This window comes from Galeopterus variegatus, unplaced genomic scaffold, assembly GCF_000696425.1.
Source record: "Galeopterus variegatus unplaced genomic scaffold, G_variegatus-3.0.2 Scaffold7833, whole genome shotgun sequence".
Classification (NCBI taxonomy): domain Eukaryota; kingdom Metazoa; phylum Chordata; class Mammalia; order Dermoptera; family Cynocephalidae; genus Galeopterus; species Galeopterus variegatus.
In genome coordinates, this window is record NW_007733944.1 from 60926 (window position 1) to 81301 (window position 20376).

Here is a 20376-nt window from a genome sequence, read left to right on the forward strand (position 1 = left end):
GCCTTAGAGTACCTAAGCACCCATTACCTCATCTTTCTGAAAACCCCTTCTACCCATTCTTTTTTTTCTTCAAAATTCAGCGGATTACTTCTTCCTCCAGAAAGCCTTCATGACATCCTCTAAGCTTACTGGCAGCCCCTACTATAGATTTTCATAGCATCCTGGGCATCACACTATGAAAGCACGTGTCACCCTGTTCTATAATCAGTAATGTATCTGCTCACTCCTACTAAAACATAAGCAGCCAGAGAGAGCTGGGGTGATGGTAAGTGAGAAGCGAGAGAGGGGGTGTGAGAAAACCTAACAGGAAAGAAAGGGATCCAAGAGAAGGCTTCAACCTTGCAGTAATGAAGATGACAGTCAAATGTCTGTCCTAGAGCTAAAAGAGGCCACTTAGAAATTTAGAATAAGCAAAAGGACCCTACCTCCTCAACTGGCCAAAGTAGCAAGCCCTGAAGACAAACAGAAAAATGGCTTTTGCCCTTTCTGGTTCTTACCCTTCTTCCAGGGATGGAGAGAATCTAAGTCCTGGTTACTGAGAACAGAGTTTTATCAAGAGTTAAAAAAAAAAAGTGTAATAAGCAAAGAAAGTCAAAGAAAAAATGCTTGCCTACTCAGATTCCGAGTCTAAGATATTAATGACATAAGAGGAGCAAGAGGTTCAGGCAAAAAAAGGAGAATAGTAAGAACCCCACATAGTCTCCATGCCCCAGGTCCCCCTTCCCATGATCTCCTTAAGAAATGGAAGAAGGTATAGGAAGGAATTTCATCTAGTCTCACCTTAATTCTAGAAGGACAATATCTAGAACACTGGCAGAGAGAGAGAGACCTTAAAAGTGTCAGAGCTATAGGAATTACTTTGGGTAGCCACATTTCTACAGAAGGTAACATACTATGGATACCAATTAGGCAAGAGACAAAGAATTCTACCCAGGGAGCTCATGACATTATTCTAACAGCTACCAGGAACCAGTTCTACCACCCTTGAAAAGGTACAGCTTACAGACTTGATTTTAGACATGCTCATCACACTTACAGTGAAGTTGGTGAAGGAGGCAATTCCTATTCCTTCTCATCTGACCTATCAAAAGAGAGGAAAAAATATACCTTATCTTCGTTTACTCAATACTTACTAATTCCCTACAAATAAACATGGGTACAAGACTATGTTGGGTGCTTGGCAAGGCCTGAGAGAGTGGACATGATGGCTGGTCCACAAAGCACACAACCTAATAGAAGAGAATAAGAAGTAAACATACTACTACCCAAGTTCCATTACTTGGGGAAGCTCCAAATAGACCTGAGGAATCACAAAAGTCAGCCAAAAGGAAATGGTAACTAAGACGAAACTCAGAGAATGAGAAAACTGTCTGCCAAAAACAAATATTCCAGACAAAGTGAAAGCACGTATAAAGACTGAGCACATATAAAGGAGGCAAAATAGGCTCCTTTACAGAAAGGTGAACACAAAAATGCTTGAAGGAAAGGGGCGCAGGAGGAACTGTGGAAAGATGAATGAGACTGGAGCAGTAAGTAGCACCAGACCATACAGAGCCTTATAAACCATGTCCTGGAGTTCGGCCTTTATATTAAAAACATTAAGAGGAAGCTATTGAAGAGTTATAAGCAAGTAAGTGATTTGACCAGACTTGTATTTTTTTAAAGCATTCGGGCTGCAGTATGGAGAATGAATTAAAAAAAAGTTACGAAGAGAAGGTGAGCAGTTAGGAAACTGGTAAAGCCAATCAGATGAACTACTACAAAATAAAACCAAGAGCAAAAAACACAGGAAAATGTTTAAGTATGTGACCAATGGTCTGGAAAAGAAGGAATAACAATGTTTACAAACAGCTACCACACTGTTATAACCTAGGACTAAATCTCCATCTGCCCTACTATCCTTTATCCAACATCAGTCCAAACCTCTTGTCGAACAAACCCTCCTTCCCAACTTTCCTAACTATATCAACCAGCTATCCCTCACTGTAGTCATCTGGCACATGTGGCTATTTAAATTAATTAAAATAGAATATATTTTAAAATTTAGTTCCTCAGTAGCAATAGCCAATTTTCAAGCATTCAATAGCTACAGGTGGCTAGTAGCTAGTAAATACCCAGTACAACATAAAAACTTCCATCACTACAGAAAGGTCTACTGGACAGTACTGGGCTATTGATATCCCTAAATCTGCCACTTCACTGGGTAAGCCTATTTAAAACAACACTGAAGGCACCTGTGAAGGCAGACTCACTGCCTCATGCCCACTCTGTGTATATTAATAAGCCCTCACAGTGCAGTGAAGAATCATGGTGTACAAACCACAAGACAGGCTCTGTGACTTGGCTCATTAATCCTCACTGTGTTCTGAAGAAATAGAAAAGCAGCAGGCATCACCAGTGTTTTATAGGTGAAGACAGCAAGGCACAGAAATTAACCTGCATAAGGCTATAAAGTCAGTAATGGAGTCACAAATAAAAGCTGGATTCCGTAACGCCCTGACGAGTGTTCCATTCATTAAAGTAGTCATGGCTGATTTAAGAACCCTAAGATGGAAACTATTCAGTTTCCACCTGACCCAAGCAACCATTTCCTTTATCAAATGGCTTGCTATGCCCACAGGAGAATCATATCTGTTAGATCCTTATAGAGATATAGATATCTGTGTTAGACCCAGATATGTATGTGCGTGCGCACACGTGTAAACACAAAAATTAAAAACAGAAAAATATATATCCCCTGAGTTTGTCCCAACTATCTTACAACTTGCGATGGGAAATAAAAAGAGATCAAACACATCTACCGAAACTAACAGCATCAGAATATAGTACATTCTTACATTATTAATTTGTTTTTCAATTATGTTAAATGGTTCCCTATAAAAAATTACAACCTAGAAGCTCTGCATTTTGTAATTCTTATCTGTGTCTGTAACCAGGGTAAGGTTGACTTTCATGTGCTCTTTTCAAACCTGTAGAAGCAATGGGGCACAGAGAGGCAATTCTTGCATTTTCATTTCAACTACCTAACTAACTGAAAAACGTAAAATAATATATAGAGAGACATGAACCAAGCTACAAATTAAAGATATAAAATCTACACATGGCATTTGCTTGTGACACTCTTCACAATAGCAATTTTAAAATGCAGCTGCCAGCATTCACTAATGCATCTCTGTGCCCTGACAATGCAAAATAATTTACTCAGAGCCTCCTTTGGATGATGTGAAAAATCGAAGAAATAATTCAACTGCACTTGCCCAGTATCTGAATTCTTACATACTTTAACTGTTGTTAGACTAAATACTGTACACAAAAAAACCCATAAATGGAATAAAATATTTAAAACAATTCTAAAGTGTTGGGAAGCATGCAAAATAATTATTTCTATGATAATTATTTTCTTATTAATAAGTATGAGTCAATCTACAGAATATAGCATTAAGTAATTTGACCATAAAATGAAAGCTTACAAAACTAATATGACAATTGTTTCTGAATTAAGAGTACAAATCTCCCCTAACTATGTAAGTATCATAAAGGAAAAGGGCATGAATTCTGATTTTAAATACAGAACCTAATGATCACATCTAACCTTTAGTTGTGAAAAAGAAATGAGAAAGCCATCAACTTGGGTATTAAAGTCTTTTTTCATCACATACTGTGATTCAAGAATACAAGTCAATTTAAAAACAACTTTTAAGTTGAGCTACTTACACAGCATTCCTAGAGGCTCCATAGGAAAGTAATAGCTTGACTATATCCATGTGTTCATTCTTGACTGCATCGTGAAGTGGTGAGTCATTCTGATACCCGGTGGTATTCACCAATGCCTTATGCTGTAGCAACAATTCCACTACCTTCAGGTGCCCATGATTGCAGGCTTCATGCTAATGAAAGTAGTGAGAAGAGTGATGAGAAAGAGCAATGGATAATATTATAACACCACATTTTAGAAAACTAAATGTGAACCTCAATCAGTAAATTTATGCTTACCTAAATACTCATACAGACCACAGTTGTTGACAGAGTAAAAGCCACTATTAGTAACCTTTCTTTTTCTTTTATTGGTTATGAATATTCATTGGATACAAAGCTGACCAGCACCACTTGTGCCTAAGATATGATGGCCAGGTCAATACTAGCAGCATGCCAATTACCACAAATTAAGATACGTGGTGATTAAGATCTGTGCAATTCATGGAAAAAGAAGAGTCTGATCCTTGGGTCAAACTCTTTGTTTTAGAAGAAAATTACAGCTTTAAACCAATGATAGCTCCTAAGTTGTTCTACAATAAATTAAAAACATTAAGAAAAAAAAATTTAGAAAAAAAGAGGCATTTAACAATCAGATCGTGCATAAAATCTGAAATTCTCCAAGGCTGAAGATAATTCACTAAATAAATTAGGTGGTTAGCCATACACTAAGCACCGCATCAGCACATACATATTTAACAATCAGATCGTGCATAAAATCTGAAATTCTCCAAGGCTGTAGATAATTCACTAAATAAATTAGGTGGTTAGCCATACACTAAGCACCGCATCAGCACATACACATAACCACCCAACAAAATGAACATCCTAGAAAGAGTATTTATAAGACAAACACTCTATATGCCAAAGTTACATATCACTATATAGCTGATGTCAGTGATAACAGAAATAACATGGAGTAGGTATTCAAGAAGAGTTTATTGAATGAATGACAGAGCTGGTGACAATGGAATGGTCAAAGATTCCTTATACGCAATCTTCCTTATATGTAATGTACTGCCAACAATGCCACTATGCTGTATTCTAATTAATCTTTGGCATAATGCTTTTTAAGTAACTTTTCTTGTTTTTTAAGTAACTCTATTTCAATTCATAATAGGTGATACCACACTCGACATCTGTAGGTCTATTTCTAGAAAAAAAGAATCCAAATCAGGCATCAGATCCTCTAAATCCCTCACCAACCTTTAGTACAACTGTCTTAGTAGCTTTAAAAAAAATTAAATTAACCTTTCTTTAAAAGGTTATCCAGTCTGTGGAGTCCAGACAAAAAAAACTGACTTTGATCCAGACTAAACCTTCCCAAGCTTAAGAATTTGTCAAGGAGAAATTATATATAACTAAAACTTTTTTGCACCTGGCCTAGTGAGTCTTCTAATTTCTATGTTGAATTTTTAGTTTACAGGATAAAGTCATCCACCTCATTTGTTGACATTTCTATGGCTGTATTCAAATCTCTTGCTTATTGTCCTAATGTAATTAGCCCATATAGCAACTGTTTCCAAGTATTTGTGCCATTCTTTTTCCAGAATATTCTTCACACTGTATTTTTAGTAATGATAAGCAAAGACTTTCAAAAATGTTTAATGTAAGCAAAGATTTCTAGTACCTCTATATAACTGCAATTGGATAGGGTTTAAATGAGGCTGAGAGAGATCCTCAGTAAGAACCACTCCCTTGTGATCACATTCCTGTACTCGGTTCCTTTGATCTCTCTTTGCTCTAAGTAATCTGGTTCCAGTGACATCCAGTACTGCAGATGGAGCCTGATGTTGGTTTTAGCAGTTACCTACATATATTGGGTAAATTCAGCAATAAAGTGTAACTGGATTCCTAAAGCCGTCTACGGATTCAATGTGATTCCCATCAAAATACCAATGACAGTCTTCACAGAAATAGAAAAAGCAATCCTAACATTCATATGGAACAACAAAAGACCCTGAATAGACAAAGAAATCCTGAACAAAAACGGTAAAGCTAGACGCATTAGACTTCCTGACCTAAAGGTAGTCAGTCAAAATGCAGCCAATTTCTTGCCTGTCAAAATTGAATAGTTAGATGGAAAATAATCATTTTCTCATACTTGGTGAAAACATAAGATCTTCAGACTAAAATGAGTGTATATGTGGCAGAGGACAGCATATGGGCAAATACATAACCATAAACTATAAGAACTACAAAACAGAGAGAAAGAGAATAAAAACCAAACAAATAAAAAACTACCAGTGGAGTCCATCCAGCATGGTCTTTAACATTTGGGTCGCTTCCATTTTGTAAGAGGTATTCAACAGATGGTATGTCACCCTAGTAGAACAATGAAAAAATAAGAAGAAATGAAAAAGCATTAAGAAAAGAAAGGAAGACACTGAGGGCTTTTATTTATTTTTTTTAAGATGCCATCTTCTTCAGGATAAAGTAAAACAAATTTTTCTCTTATACCTGTTACCCATGAGCGAATAACAAATATTCTGAGGTACCGAGTCGTAGGATCTATCCTTAAATTATAGAGTACAAAATCTCTATCAGCAACTTATTTTCAAAATTCATTTCAAGATACCAAACAAAGGATATTGTTCAAAGATCATCTGATCATAATGAAGCTTTTGATGTCATCATTTCTTTTGTGAAAAAAATCCTTTTTGAGCACAGATGGAAACGGTTTTTGAATATTGTTTAAAACACACAAAATCATTTAAAGCCAAGGGGACTTCCTAAGTAAAACCCATGTTAAAACTGACAAAAACTTTTCTTATTGGCAGTTACTCTACTTATCCTAATACATTAACTGTTTATATTTGCCTTACTTACTCAAAGGTATTGTCTAGGCAGAAGTAGTTGCTCTGTTTGAAATGGCAGAAAAGGGATCAGTATAAACCTGTTCAAAATGACCCATGGAATCCGCATTTAGCAATTGATGCAACTTATTCTGAAAAGGGCTGAATAAATAAAAGTTACACATGACAAAAGTTGTACAATGTTATATTCAATTAGTTTTGTAATGTGCTTCTTTCAGGAGAAAGAAATCTATCCTCTCCCACCCCCAGCCTCAATACTCTTTTCTGAAATGACTTTTTTCCTCTATTGGTATAATCACATAGAAGTCATTAAGATCTCAAAATACATTAACATTTGTTTTCATTTGCCTTTTCCTTTTCTTTTCTATTTTTATTTATTTCTATTTCCATGTTTTGGGCTACTTCCCAAAATCTTAAGATGGTACCTTACAATTTTCTAAAAACATAAATCCAAATGCAACATATATTTTTATGTTCCCAAATTCAAAAAATGACCTTAAATATTTATTGGGACTAAAAGTACTACATATGTTTCAAATCAGTTGTCCCAGCTCCAACAAAAAAAATTTTCCCAGATTTTCTAAGGGTACATATTCTACACTTCTAATGCAACTTAACATGTACTTAGCAACTTTTGCTCTATGGGAGCGCCGCCGCGCTCCCAGGGCCACACTCTCCCTAGTGAGCCAGGGGGTCGGCCCCAAATGTGAATTTTTTGAAACAATTCCCTGAATATTGGGCAGATGAACTGCCAGAACCACATAAATTCCCTACCTTCAACATGAAATCACCCACAAAAAATACACAAAAAACCTTTTAAAAAATGTCCCCATTCTAATTCTATACGTAGTAATGACAAAAAACATACTAATCCAAAGAAGCCCATAAAATAATAACACAATTGTGGAATGGAAGAGTCACATGGGAACAGTCAAATAGGAATAGAATGACAATTTGGAGAAAAGCAGAATCTCTTTTAAAGTTGCTAGATGGTTGCTATTTTTCTTTAATGTCACCTCCATGTTATCAAAAGTGTCTCCTGTTAACATTCCACCCCCTCACATGTATAGCTGATTGGCAAACTGCTAGCTTTTTATACCCAGACTGCTTTCTCCTCCCTAGTACTTAAAATATTTTCACCTTTCTACTTCATGTAAATTTAATGTCATGCACATAAATACAATTATGGTAATTAGATAGGGTCCACAGTAACTGGATAAGTTTGGACCGATATGAAGTTTCCAGGAAATAAATTAACTTCTGCTTCTGATTTCCTTAAATTACTTTCTTCACTAACAGAATATTTTTTGCATAATAAGCATTCACCTTTAGGCTCCTCACAACTTAAAGAATTGAGATTTTCTTAAACCACAGCAAAAAAGAAAAAAAAATCATCTAAGTATTTATCAAGGCTTATAAAAATATTATAAATGGACTTGGTATTTTTAAATAATACTTTAAAAGGCTGAAAATAAGGGAGTGTGTGTGAGTATGGTTATGTCCCACTGAATTTTTTTATTGCTAAGTTTTCAGTCAAAGGAAAGATTCTTCACATGTTTGTGCATATTGCACATACAGCATATCCGAGCAATATAAATTAACTTTCCAAGCACACACACAAAAACAAAACCCTTTTTCCCTATTATAAAGGTTAGCTCTTTTAAAATAATTAACATTAATAACAAACATCTTCATAAGGACAGTACAGGACATTACAATTAAGTACAATAAAAATGACTTACCCAACATGGTTAAGCTTTTCCACATAAATGAACTGACAAGATATCTAAACCTTCCCCTTTCAGCAATTATGAGCACCGCACTCTCCCGAGTGAACCACAGGCCGGCCCCCCTTTCAGCAATTAGATGTTTAAAAAAAAAAAATTAGCAATCTCGAATGGAGCGCTAAGATATGTTAAATACTTCTTTGGCTTCTTAAAATTTACTGAATAAAATAATTTAAGAATGATTCTGACAACCTAGTCAACATTACAATAAGTTACTCATATTACAAAGGCAGACTTACACATAGGTGATGGGCAACACAGAGAAAAAAAAATGGATACTGACTCTAAGAGGTGTTCTAGAAATTGAAATCTTGAAAATATCACAGATGCTAGTTTGCTTTTGTATCCTTTGCTACCTTCTCATGCAGCGAGTATGGAGGATACATGACAACATGACTTCACCCACAGCGTAGCATGACTGCCTTAAAGTATAATGAATTACAAAGTCACACCCCAAAGGAGACACCACACAAGTGATTTTCTCTCTACCCAGATCATCTTCAGCACCTTTGCTATGTTCTACACATACCATGGCTTAAAAGTTGCCTTCAAAACACTACCTATTAAGTCTGCACCACAAATACATCATGGCATGACAGCTTCAAGTCATTTTTCTATTTCAAAATAAGTTCACTGCTGTGGCATGAATTATGAGTAATCACGGCCATCTTATGAATTTGTGCTAGAGAACTGGGGGGTGGGAGGAGGGTGTATTCCAGTACCTACAAATTCATTCTCAAAGCCACGGAGATATAATAGAAAATTTTCTCTATGTCCTTAGTATTTTTTTTTTATTAAATCAGAGAAATGAGTGTTTGTATTAGTTTCTACTTAGACATAATGCTTTTTCATAAAAATCTCACTGATATCACAATGTTCTCAAAAGCATTTTAGCTATAGGTGACACAGATATTCAGTCAGGAACATGAGTTTTAAAGAAGAATAATATAAGAATGTCCCATGGAAGACTGCCTGCAGGAAGCACAAAGGGAAAGCAGGGCAAGAAATTAGGAAGCAACTTCAGTGGTGTGCTCAGAAGAAAAATAACACTCCTCCCCACAAAATGTCCACATCCTAATCCCCACAACCTGTGAATACATTAACTTCGTGGCAAAAGAGTCTGCCACATTATTAAGGGTACCGACCTTGAGATGGGGAGACTATTCTGCACTATCCAGGTGGTCCTAATCTAATCACACAAGTCCTTAAAAGCAGAGAACTTTTCCGGGCTATGTCAGAGAGATGTGATGTGAGAACTTAACCTGCCATGAACTAAGGAATGTGACAGCCTCTACAACCTGGGAATGAAACTCCGTTGCAAGCCAGCAAGAAAACAGAATCTCAGTCCTACCACAAGAACTATGCATTGCCTGCCAACAACCCAAATGAGTGAGGAAACGGATCCTTCCCTAGAGCCTGCAGAAGGTAACACAGCTGACAAAGTGATTCTGGTCTGATGAGACCCATACCAGATCTCGGACCACTCTGTAAGATAAATGATTGTATTGTTTTATGTCAATAAATTTGCAGTAATTTGTTATGGCAGCAGAGAAAACTAACACAAGTGGTCAAGGCAAAAAGAGACAAGTCTGCCACTAGGGTGGTAGGTTACAACCAAAGGTGATGCCAACAGGTGGTTTGGGACAAGATGTTAAAGAATTTTCTTAATAGTGTTCCCAAGTTTAGAGATCATTCTGTAAAGCCCTTATTGTAGGAGGGGAAGGTATCTGTTCCAAGAGAAAGAAAAACTACTGCTGGGCAAATAATTTGTGTTTTGACAGCACAAAAAACACGACTTCTTATTTGCATAATGGTCACCAAATTTATTCATTATGCAGTTATAGTAACTCTTTCCTCTTTCCCTGTTCCTTGTTCCATTTTATAGTAATTTTAACTTTAGAGCCACTTCAAATGCCTTTCTGAAGTAGATGGGTACAAAATATAAAACAGCAGAATTGCACTATTTGGTTTTCTAGTATATTCAGATTATTTATTCTTGGCTGCAAATCAGAAAATTAGAGCAGGAGTAAGATGAAAAGTATTTCTAAAAAGATACTGACAAATATACTGACAAAGTCTGATTTTTTTTTCAGGCATTTTTTGCCTATAAAAATCAAGCTGAGGAGGGGTCATACGTTCATAATAAATTTATAAAGAAGAGAACACTATTGTTAATTCATAAAAGAAATCAATTAACTTTTCTTAAATATTCTGTATCAGAATCTGCCAACTAATGACAATAATAATATTTGATAATTAAGTTCTAGAGAATCAAAATAGGTAATTCTAATCCTGGCAAGACTCTAAGTAAACTGACAATCTGACAAAACTTGTATGAAGCAATCTCATATATATCAGTGAAGAAAATTCACCAAGACAGTGTCATGCCACCATTTTTTCCTGTCAATATTTTATTATGGCTTTTCTCCCATGCCTACAGCAAAAGTAAGCAACCTATGGCCTGTGGATCTGATTTAGTATGTAAAGTTTTATTGGTTTACATATCGTCTATGGCTGCTTTTGCACTAAGACAGAGAGCTGAACAGCTGTGATAGACACTGTATGCCCAACAAAGCTGAAAATGTTCACTCTGTCCCTTTAAGAAAGAGTTTACCAAACCCTGGCCAAGACTCCGGGCCCTAGAGATTCTCATTTATAAATTATTCTTATAGTTGGAAGAAAAATTCCTTACAAACATTAGTGGATGCTTCCCTGGTGGTCTGAAAATTCTCCAAAAGCAAAATATAAAAACTAAAGCAGCCTCGTATTAGTCAGAAAAACGAACAAAAAATAATTATTACACTATTTATGTCTATGAAACATTAATCACATTGTAACGTTAAGTTTATAATAACTTATGTGTATAAATATGCATATACACATATATATACTTGTGTGTATATATATATATATATAACAAAGATGACAAAAATATAGTCTGATTTGATAAGTCACGCTTTGCAGAAATCAAACTAAAAATGTAGCCAGAGCCATCTCCAAAAATTCAAGTTGTCCAAAGGATATGTGATCCCCTCGCATGTAGTCATTTGCAGGTTCCCCTCACTGGCATCAAAAATAGAGTATTCTACATTAATTTGAAAGAAAAGCAAGTAAAAAAAACCCCCAATAGTTGGAAGAAGCTCATTTTTGAGCATTTCACCTTCCCCAAACAAAAATACAGGAATCCTTGAGCCCTGCTCAGTGCGTACTCCATGTTCTTCTCAGATGTTTTATGTTCTCCACCAGCCTGATGTTTGGGGGCCTCCAAGGGGCTCCTTCCAGACCTCCCAAAGTTCTCTATCCACCCAAAAGACCCAAGGATTTCCTGGGTGAATTTACTATGTAAAATCACTGAGAAAACATAAAAGCTGTGCTATTCACTACTAAGCTATACCTTATTATATTATCATAACACTTGCATGAAATCACAGAGCAAATTCTATAAAGCTACAGAGCTTACTGCTCCCTTTCATATATAGTACTTGTGTCAATTCAAAGATCACTGCCAGGTACATCATGTGCTCAGAAAATGGGCCATGTTCCACAGAACACTGCTGCCACATTCCAGGTATCGAGGCAATAATTAAAGAGAATTAACTTCAATGAACAGGCCAGCAAAAAGAATGCCTGACTTTGAAGCACAGAGCAGCTCCTTTGTGGTGAACTGCAGAGGCCATATCTGATAGTCAAATGCCCAGGTCACTGGAGATATGTACAGACTGTATCGTTCAACCTTTTAAATCCTGGCAGTGCCGCTAGTAGTGTGAAGCAGAAACAGAAGCCTGTCCTCTCTCACAGTGCCCCTAGCCTAGCGTTTTTGCTAGGTAAAAACATGCTCCCAGCAGTACCTTAGCAATTGTCTATATTCATAAAGCATGAGTAAAGAAAATGATGAAAACTGAACAAAAAATACACAAAAGCAAAAGCACCTGTCAAACAGAAGTTGAAATATTCAAATACTGGTTTTCTTCTACAAGATCATGCTTTTTGGACCCAGGGGCCACTCCTCTAACTGAGAAGAAGATACATTCCCCATGAATTTTGCTTTTTAGGTGAAGAAGTTTTGTTTTCTATGGTAGGTTAATAATCCTTGTAGTCTTATGCTACTTTTCACAAACCCCAAATAAATTGCTTTACAGGTGGTCTCATTCCAAGAATGTATTTCAGAGTAAGCATCCTACCTTAATAGAAGCAATATGGAGCAAAGTCTCTCCTCTATGATTTCTTTTCATAGCCGTAATGCAATTGGGCAACAGCTTCATTGTTGAGGGAGTAGACATCATTCGTCTGTAACTTGAACTATTCAATGTGGAAGGTAGTGTACCTGGTGAAAGGCTAATGGATTTATGTGATGTATTACTGTTTTTCCTCCTTAACATGTCACCAACTTCAAGTTTGCCTGGAGGTGGAGAACAACAGTCAGGCAATGGTGTGTTTTCTGAGAGCATCATTTGATTAACAAAATCTACACTGGTGCTCTGAATGTTTCTCTGTTTCTTAGAAATGGGATTAGAAAGTCTGTTGAGAGGCCCACGTTTTCCATTATGACCTAAGGACAAAGCTTTCTTAGGTGTAAGATGATTTTCACAGACCTTCCCCTCAGGAGTCACTACTTCATTGCGGTTCTCAATGTCTGGCGACTCTATTTGCTCAGCTAGTGGTAAAGAGACTTCAGTTACGCTTCCAAAACATTCATATTCTGTTATGGAGCCACTTGCTAGTAAGTCTATCTCCCCATTTATCAGAGGGGCAGCAATAACAGATGGTTGGCTACAGAAGGATACAAGCTTTTCCTTACATTCCTCTTTGGAGTCAAGTTCACCATCTTCATTTTCTAAATTCCATTCTTGGTTGATTTCAGCTAAAGTTTTCTTCTTTTGCTTTTTTCCAGATCTTGTAGAAGCCTTTCTAGCCTTTTTGGAAACCTCTACAGGTGGACTTGTTGAAACAAACTCATACGTTGAGGCCTGCTGAGCATTTGCATCTTTTATCATTTGGGGCTGGGTTTGCACTGAAACTTTACTCACAACATATCTGACCTTCTTACTTCGAGGACTGAACCACATTTTTATTGAATTCTTCTTGTTTCCTGCATCACTAAATAAACTTGTCTTAGATGTATCTTCTTTCAAATCTGACAGAAAAAAAAGGAAAAGAAATCTGTTACATAAACTTAAATCTCTCCCATCTTGACCTCCCAAAAAATTTTGTTGACAGTTCTCCTAAGACGTATCACCTTTTACTTGTTTACCTCTTTCTCTGGTCCTAGAATATAAACTCCTTGAGAGGAGGTAAATATTCACTCATTCATTTAATGACTACTACTTTGTGCTAGACAATGTTCTAGAGACTGGAGATACGGTATGAAGCAAAACATGAAACATATTCTACTGAGGTTAGACAGAATATGCAAATAAGCAAAATACACAGTATGGCAGATGGTGATATGAGCTGTAGAGAAAACTATACTCAAAAGAAAAAGGCAGATATGGGATTTATAAGCAGTAGACATTAATTGGTGCTTAATTTTTAAAAAGACATTTGAAAATCAATCAATATAATTCACTATATCAAGTAACTGAAGAAAAACCATATGATCTTCTCAACAGATACAGAAAAACATCTGACAAAATCCAACATCCATTCACATAAAAATAAAAAGACTCAGCAAAATAGGAATAGAAGAGAACTTCTTCAGCCTGATGAAAAGCATCTACAAAATTCATACAGCCAACATCATGCTTACTGGTGAAAGACTGCTGAAAGACTGCAACTATTATCTTGTTTATATTATCAAAAATAAGGCAAAGATGTCTGCTCTCACCACTCCTATTTAATATCATACTGAAAGTCCTAGCCAGCACAACAAGATATAAAAGGTATACAGATTGGAAAGGAAGATATAAAACTGTATTTATTCACAGATGACTTGACTTTATAGAATAATCCAAAGAATCCTAAAAAAAAAAAGTAATAAAACTAAAAAGTGAATTTAACAAGGTCATAGATTACAAGGTCAATATACCAAATGTAATTTCAACTGTATCTCTATACACAAGCAACATCAAATGTAAACTGAAATTATAAAAAATAGTACTGTTTAGGCCGGCCCGTGGCTCACTCAGTAGAGTGTGGTGCTGATAACACCAAGGCCACAGGTTCGGATCCTATATAGGGATGGCCGGTTTGCTCACTGGCTGAGCGTGGTGCTGACAACACCAAGCCAAGGGTTGAGATCCCCTTACCGGTCATCTTTAAAAAAAAAAAAAAAAAAAAAAAAAAAAATAGTACTGTTTATAATAGTATCAAAACACAACCATAAAATACTTATATATATATATCTAACAAAATTCATACAAACTCTGTTTGCTGAAAATTACAAAACACTTATAAAAGAAAATCTACACAAATGGAGAAATATACCATGTTCATGAACTAGAAGATTCAATGTTGTTATCAATTCTCCCAAATAAATCTATAGATATAACATTATCCCAATGAAAATCCCAGCAGGATTTTTTGTAAAAACAGACAAGCAATTATAAAATTTACATGAAAAAGCAAAGGAACTATAATATGGAAAGGCAAAAGACTTAGAAGAGCCAACACAATACTAAAGAACAAAGTTGGAGGACTCACAATGTCTGACTTCAAGACTTACTTCAGACAAAATCATTCAGGGTATTAAAGATAATAACCATGACCCTTTAGGTACCATCTAATATAATCTCAAGCTATATAAACCAAAGACTAATGAGAATAAATAAACAATAACTACACACTCACAATTTCTCGACAAAAAGAAGTTAGATAAAAAAATACATATTATGTGTTTTCACTTACATTTAATAATAAAAATAGCCCAAACTAATTTGATGTGTTAAATCAGAACAAATGGTTAGTTATCCCTATGGGGAAAAGAGGCAATAACTAGAAGGGGGCACAAGAGGAGTTTCCAGAGTACTCGTTCTAGGTGAGTTCAGTTTGTGGAAACTCATTAAACTATACACTCAGAATACGTGTGCGCACGCACGTGTGTGTGTATGTGTGTGTATTTTTTTGTTTTTTAAAGATGACCGGTAAGGGGATCTTAACCCTTGGCTTGATGTTATCAGCACCACGCTCTCCCAAGTGAACAAACCGACCATCCATATATAGGGATCTGAACCCGTGGCCTTGGTGTTATCAGCACCACACTCTCTCAAGTGAGCCACGGGCCAGCCCCATACAATTTTTTTTTTTTTAAGTTTTGAAAAAATATAGATTTATAATCAAGAATTAACACACAATGATTTAGTAGAATTTAAGAAAACAAAAAGGAATAATTGTCTCTAAGTAAAGCAAGGTGCCACATTTTGTGGATGATACTCTTCTGTACATACACCTGCTCTTTAGCTAAGATCATTAAGGATGGCACCTTTGAGGAGCCAACTTTTGAGCTGAGACCTAAATGATGAAAAGGAAATAGCCACATAAGGATCTAGAAGAGTTTCCCAGACAGAAGGAAGACCAAGTGCAGAGGTACTAAGATGGGAATGAGTTTACCATATTTAATGGATAGAAAGCTGGTGTGGCTGGAGCTTGGAGCAGGAGCAGAAAATGGAGGGAAATGAGGTCAATGTAAGCAGAAGCATTCTGTAAAGAGCTCTGTCTTGGGTTTTCTGGCAGTACTCCTCATCCCACCAGCTCTGAAGTGGGAAAGGCACAATGCTCAGTTCTGGGACTTCTCTGTTTACTCCCTTGGTATTCTATTCTATACACCATCATCTCTACTTACATTAACAACTCCAAATGTATATGTGCAGCCCAGGTCTCTGCCCTGAACTCCAGACTCCAGTATTCAACTGTCTACTTAACAACTCCACCTGAATCTCACATTGACATGAACAAAACTGAGACCCTAATCTGCACCCTCCCAAACCTGCTCCTCCCACAGTTTTTTCCCATCTCAGTAATGACACATCCATCAATCTAATCACTTAGGACAAAAACCTTTAGAGACAAACTGGCCTCCACTATCTCTCTTGCATCCTACATGCAAAATTTAAGTTCTGCCAAACATATCCAAACTCTGATCACTTCTTACTACCTCCACTCCTGCTACCATGGTCCGAGACACCATCATTCCTCACTAGATTATTACAATAGCCTCATAAGTTGTCTCCCTGATTAGTTCCCTGCCTCGTCCCCCTTGAGTCTATTTTCTACACAGCAGCCAGTGATCTTTTCATAACTGATGAGATCATGCCACACAAAACCTTCCAGAGACTGCCAATTGGATTCAATAAAAGTCAAAATCTTAACAATTGTATACTAGGCAGAAACAACCTGATCCTCCTTTACCTTCCTGACTTCATCTCTTATTCTCTCCTCCCTAATCACCATTCTACCCACTGGGCCATCTTGTTCTTTAAACACACCAAGCATGCTTCTACCTCAAAGCCTCTGCACTTGCTGATCCTTTGCCTGGAAAGCTTTTTCTCAAATGGCTGCATCGCTCGCTTTCTAATCAACTTCAGAAGATCACTGTTCAACTGCCACAGTTTTTAAAACCATCCCTAACACCTGATTTAAACTTACAAACCCTTACCGCCTACTTATCTTACCTACATTTTTACAAGATGTCTCTCTCTCCATCAGACCATAAACTGTACAAAGGAAAAAATTCATGTCTCTTCCCTACCATATCCCCAGTGACTAAAACATTGTCTAGCACATAGTAGACACTCAATTAACATTTACTGAATAAATGAATGGGATCTTATAATCCAAGTAAATCAACATAGATCTCCCTCAGACCCAATGCAGGGAAGAAACAGAATGTTTTGTGATTTAGAATGATCACTCTAGCTGCCATGTGGACTACAGAAAAGGTAAGAGTAGACACAATGACCAATTATGTGGCTATCATACAAAAGAAAGATCACATTGCCTTTGACAAGCACTGTAGCAGTAGAAATGATAAAAAGCATCAGATATGTAACCTAAAAGATAACAATTAACTAGACCAAGAGGCAGGGAAGAGATGATAAAATGTTCAAAGGCTCAATAGCAGGAGAGCATATAATATATTTAAGGAACTAAAAAATAGCCAGTATACCTGACCAAGAAATCTCATAAAGATGAAATTGTAAGAATAGGCAACAGCCAGACCATACGAGATCTTGCTGGCAATGTTAAAAACTTCCATACTTAAACAAAGAGCAATGGGTAACCACTAAAGTGTTTTATATAAGTCAGGTGGCATTACTGTACACTCAAAAAATGCTCATTGAATGAATTTGAGAGGACTCACTCAGACTCCCAGATTTGGTATGAAGATTATTCAGAAATAAAAAAGGCATTTGACACTGAACAGATGAAGCCTTTTTGGAGCTTTCTTATCTGACTAAAGATAAAAATTCCTGGGAGTGAGGCTGCCATTAATCCCCTCTCCAGGGGAGATTCCCTGGCCAGAAAGAAGACAGAGAAGATTACTCACAACTGCATAAACATTACTATAAACTCTCTGACCTCCCGTTTGTTACCCCATAACCCCATTTGTTCTTTCTACAGAAACCTTTTCTCCCCACTCCCTCTCTCCTGTTAAGTTAGGAGAGTCACATATTTCTGTAAACTCCTGGGTACACACAGAAATAAAAATCTTCCTTTTCTCTTGCTAATCTTTCTCCAGTTTAATTTGCAGGCCTCCAAACAATGAACATAAAAGAGTAGAGAAAACTTTTCCTCCCCAACAAATTGCACAAGCCATTCACTTTCCTGATTCTGACAGTCAGTCCCCTTCAAGTTGTCTTACTTTTGTTTTTGCCTTTGAGTCCATTCATTTCCTTTAAAAAATACTCCCTTAAAATTCCTTCCTTCCTCCTCTCCCATATACATAGGTAAAATCAACCCAGGTCAGCCCAGCATAAAACTAATAAGTAAAACCTTTGATGTCCTATGAAATCTTGACAAGCACTTGTACAATAGATGTCAGAATTTAAGGACTAGAAAAAAACTTAAGAGATCCCCTAGTTCAATTCTATTATTTTAAAAATGAGAAACTAAGGGCTGGCCTATGGCTCACTTTGGAGAGAGTAGTGCTGATAACACCAAGGCCACAGGCTCGGATCCCTATATAGGGATGGACGGTTAGCTCACTTGGGATAGCGTGGTGCTGACAACACCAAGTCAAGGGTTAAGATCCCCTTACCGGTCATTTTTAAAAAAAAAAAGAAAAAAAAATGAGAAACTGAAGTTAAAAAAGAAAAGACACAAATTGGATTATCAAGAGGTCATTTCAGGTACAATGAAGAATAAAGAAAAGGCAAGAAAACTGGAAAAACAGAACCTGACAAGATTAACAATAATGACGATTATTAACAAATGATTTCATACTGTCTGACAATCATTCTCCAAATTAACATAGACTTAATAATCTCCTCTGACCAACTAGGCCACTTAGAATATGTTTTATCTGCCCTATTAAAAAAAGAGAGAGAGAGAAAGAAAAAGGAAACTACCTGAAATATGTTTCCTTCTGAGAAGTCATTTCTCATTTGAGCTAAAGAGAACTCTACAAAACTTTTCTTACATTACAAAACCAAAGGAAAATTTTAATGGAAAAGAATTCTAAAGATAAAGTATTCTAAGAAGAAAACCATCTTATTCCTAAGTACTGATAACATCCACCATGTAGGAAATAAGCATGTCTGATGTTACTAAGATATAAAATTTTCATATGTCCTTATTCTTGAGAACTTTTAATACTTAAGAGATACAAAATTTTAATTTCATTTTTCTCATTGTTTTGGGGAATAAATTTCAACATTCCCACGTCTAAATATTAGCAAAAGAAAAGTACATTATCAAATATTATTTTTTACTCTTTAGTCATTTTTTATTTACACAGAACACTGTTTTATTAATTTACCAACTTCAAAGTATTAACACACCAGAAGGTTGTTAACCAACATCTCAGTTCTCTAAAGTTCAAAATCGCTTCTGCCTACTCTTCTTTCACCTCATATTTCTTGAGTACGAAAGTCCTATCTGTATAAATAAGCCTACCAGGTAAAAGACAGCACCTTCAACAGGTTAGACAAAATGGAAAAATCGTAGGTTTTAAGAAATAATTAGGATTTAACTCTGTAGAAATTTCGGACATGATCCCTGCCTAGCAAAAGAATTCAGTCAAACTGTACGTTCTCTACTCCAAAGAACCATCACTTCCTCCTGGTGAAATGGAATCATTACACTGAAAAGACAGTGAACCCATTAATCCAGCTAAAGCAGTCTTTATCTGAATGGGGCAGACCCTCCTACACCCTTTTTATGTCATAGCTGAACATCATCACCTAGTCCACAAAGTGTTACCGAGACGGGATCTTGGAAACTGAAACAATCAAAATGAGGTATCCATGTACACAGAGACTTTACATCTAAACCCAACAAGGTCTATTCATTGCAATGATGAGCAGATTTCAAAATCAAGCCATTTCTGATATAATCTCAAGTCTAGTGGAAAGGTCAAAATGAAATGTTATCAGGATTATTTTTCAAAAAAGACTCAGGATTATAAAGACTTAAAAGTTAATCCTTTAGCAGTCTGTAAAAACTTGTATTTGACTTTCTAAAATTTATTTTAGACACAGATGACATTTTCAATTAAAAACAAGTCAAATCCCGAAGTCAATGTTTACAAAACTTACAAAATTTGGAATTGAGCATTCAAGAGAAAATTATGGTTTGTAAATAGTAGCAACACATTCAACAGACTAAAAAATCTAAATCTAGAAAAACAACAAATTTCATACTGAGGTGTACATATTTCCTAACTTAAAAAGGAGTAAATGAAGACAGTAGTACATATTCATGCAATTTATATGTACACAATAATCTTACTAATAATTATTAATAATTTTACTCAAGGAGATTTTAATTATGTATCTTGCATAACTAAGGACAATAGCCAACATGATTATAAATTCTGAATTTTATGCAGCATGTCTAAGATGAAACTGTAAAAAGAAAAACAACAC

General features: G+C 36.1%; 1 protein-coding gene across 2 annotated transcripts in view; it reads right to left on the reverse strand.

Annotated features, from left to right (window-relative positions):
- The window catches only part of BARD1 (BRCA1 associated RING domain 1), an 80053-nt gene that overhangs the window by 40086 nt on the left and 19591 nt on the right, over positions 1-20376 (reverse strand). For both annotated transcript variants that reach the window (XM_008592365.1, XM_008592367.1), the window contains 3 exons: positions 12538-13490; positions 5998-6078; positions 3715-3887 (listed from right to left, as the gene is read on the reverse strand). In XM_008592365.1, coding sequence (XP_008590587.1) covers positions 3715-3887; positions 5998-6078; positions 12538-13490 — 1207 coding nt within the window. The remainder of the gene's footprint in view (positions 1-3714; positions 3888-5997; positions 6079-12537; positions 13491-20376) is intronic.